Raw genomic sequence first — 2,090 nt, 5'->3', positions numbered from 1 at the left:
CTGACGATCCCCATGGGTTTTCTGAGGAGCAGAAGCAGCACTCTGGGAGCATCCCCCACTCACCCTCCCCCTCCCCAAGGGCAGGTGCCCCTGTCCCCCTTGCAGATCAGGGCTGGCCCCAAGTCTGTGTCTGGCCTCAGGCACCCTGCTGTGGAGACCTTTCCCCCAGGCCCAACGGTCCTACCCGAGGGCTCAGGGGCACCCGCGGCTCTCACATGGCACTGACGTGAGGATAGGCCAGCGCTCTCCGCTCCTGCAGTCCTGGTGGCCCTGCAGGCAGGCTCGGCAGCCTCCAGTCCCATCTGGAGGACCTGTGGTGGCCGTCGTGGGGAGGGGGTGCAGAGAGGTGCTCCACCAGGCCCAGCAGGACTGGTCCTGTGCTGAGACGTGCTCTGTGCCCTGACGATGCCTCCTGGCGGGAGCCCCATGGGTGGGGTGGCACTGTCTCCTGGAGACGCAGCAGCCGGGCCACCCTGCTGTCCTCTGTCCTCCCAGGAGACCCTGTTGGCTGTGTGGCTCTGCGCAGAGAGGGCAGCTACGTGGTGGCCTCTGGCACCTGCCTTGGCCTCCTGGACTGGGCGACGGGGCAGGTGGAGTGGGCGGCCTGGCTGGACAGGGACAAGCCCCACAACAGGTTCAACGATGGGAAGGTGGACCCCGCCGGGAGGTTTGTGGCAGGTGAGCTGCTGAAAGGACTGGCCCAGGCCACCTGGAGAGCCTCCTGTCATGGCGGGTGCCAGCTGGGTGGGGACCTCAGGAGCCCTCCCCAGGCTGCGGGCAAGTGGCCCCCCGGGGGCCATGCAGGTGCTGGGCAGCCCACAGGTTCCCTCCCACTCCAAAGCCCATGGCTTCCAGGTCATTCTTCCTGGGTCCCTGCCCAGAGAAGACCCTGGGAGGGTCGAAGCCACCAGGGTGGGGCAGCGGCCAGGGCCGGTGGCCAGAGGCCATTCACGTGCGGCTGAGGGCCCTGCACCTCTGCCTGAGCAGGCCTCTTCCCAGGTGGAACATCTCTGGGGTCCCCCCTACGCCCAGCACAGAGGCTCACTCACAGACGCCGCCTGAGGGCCATCCTGCCTGCTGTCCCCCGACTGAGGGTGACCACAGCTCTCTGCACAGCGGGTCTGTGTGGGTGGACAGGGCAGGGTGGGACGCTGCCCACTGACCTTCCACTCTCTCCAGGCACCATGCCAGAGGCGTCCGCCCCAGGACTGTGGGAGGCGGGGCAGGGCTCCCTGTACACACTCTACGCTGACCGCTCGGTGGTCAGACAGCTGGACCAGCTGGGCATCCCCAACGGGCTGGACTGGTCCCTGGACCATCGCACTCTCTACCACGTGGACAGCCTGGACTACTCTGTGAGGGCCTATGACTACGACGTGCCGACAGGAGGCCTGGGTAGGGGCCGCCATTGCTAGCCCCCCACGCCCTCCCCAGGAGAAGGTCTCCGTGGCCAGGCCCCCACACCTTCCCTGGGCAGGGCCACCGTGACCAGCCCCTCACACCCTCCCTGGGGTAGGAGCCTCCGTGGTCAGCCCCCACGCCCTCCCTGGGTGGGGGCCTCCGTGGTCAGCCCCCACGCCCTCCCTGGGCGGGGCCTCCGTGGTCAGCCCCCACGCCCTCCCTGGGCGGGGCCTCCTTGGCTAGCCCCCAAGCCCTCCCTGGGCAGGGCCTCCAGTGGCCACCCCCACACCCTCACCAGGATAGAGGCTTCTGTGGCCAGTGCCCCCCACCCTCCCTGGGCGGGAGCCTCCATGGCCCTCCCCCGACATCCTCGCAAGTCCCCTCGTGGGGTCCCAGATGCACCACCGGGTCTCACTCCCTCCCGTTGTTGAGGCCACGCTATGTGACCTCCTGGTCTGGGCGGTGAGGGGCCACGCGCCTGTCTGTCCTGCCGCAGCAAACCCACGGCTGGTGTGCCAGCTGGACCCAGAGCAAGGCATGCCAGATGGGCTGTGCGTGGACACCACGGGGACCACTCTGGGTGGCCTGCATTGACCGGAGGCAGGGGTGGATCCCGCATGGACCCCGAGACAGGTGTTTGCGGCAGGGTCAAGGGAGGGGGCCCATGGGGGGCCCTCTGTGCCCAACCA

The 2,090-nt window shown here is 68.6% G+C and overlaps 1 protein-coding gene across 1 annotated transcript; it reads left to right on the top strand.

Annotated features, from left to right (window-relative positions):
- Positions 1-37: 37 nt before the first annotated feature.
- LOC107135262 (regucalcin-like) lies at positions 38-1,995 on the top strand. Its single transcript, XM_015477160.2, has 3 exons — positions 38-678; positions 1,180-1,395; positions 1,898-1,995. Exons 2-3 carry the CDS (start codon positions 1,185-1,187, stop codon positions 1,993-1,995), a joined length of 309 nt encoding a protein of 102 aa, XP_015332646.2. The 5' UTR covers positions 38-678; positions 1,180-1,184.
- Positions 1,996-2,090: the final 95 nt, after the last annotated feature.

The sequence above is a fragment of the Marmota marmota genome, unplaced genomic scaffold (assembly GCF_001458135.2).
Source record: "Marmota marmota marmota unplaced genomic scaffold, marMar, whole genome shotgun sequence".
Lineage (NCBI taxonomy): Eukaryota > Metazoa > Chordata > Mammalia > Rodentia > Sciuridae > Marmota > Marmota marmota.
This window is presented reverse-complemented; position numbering and strand designations above follow the sequence as displayed.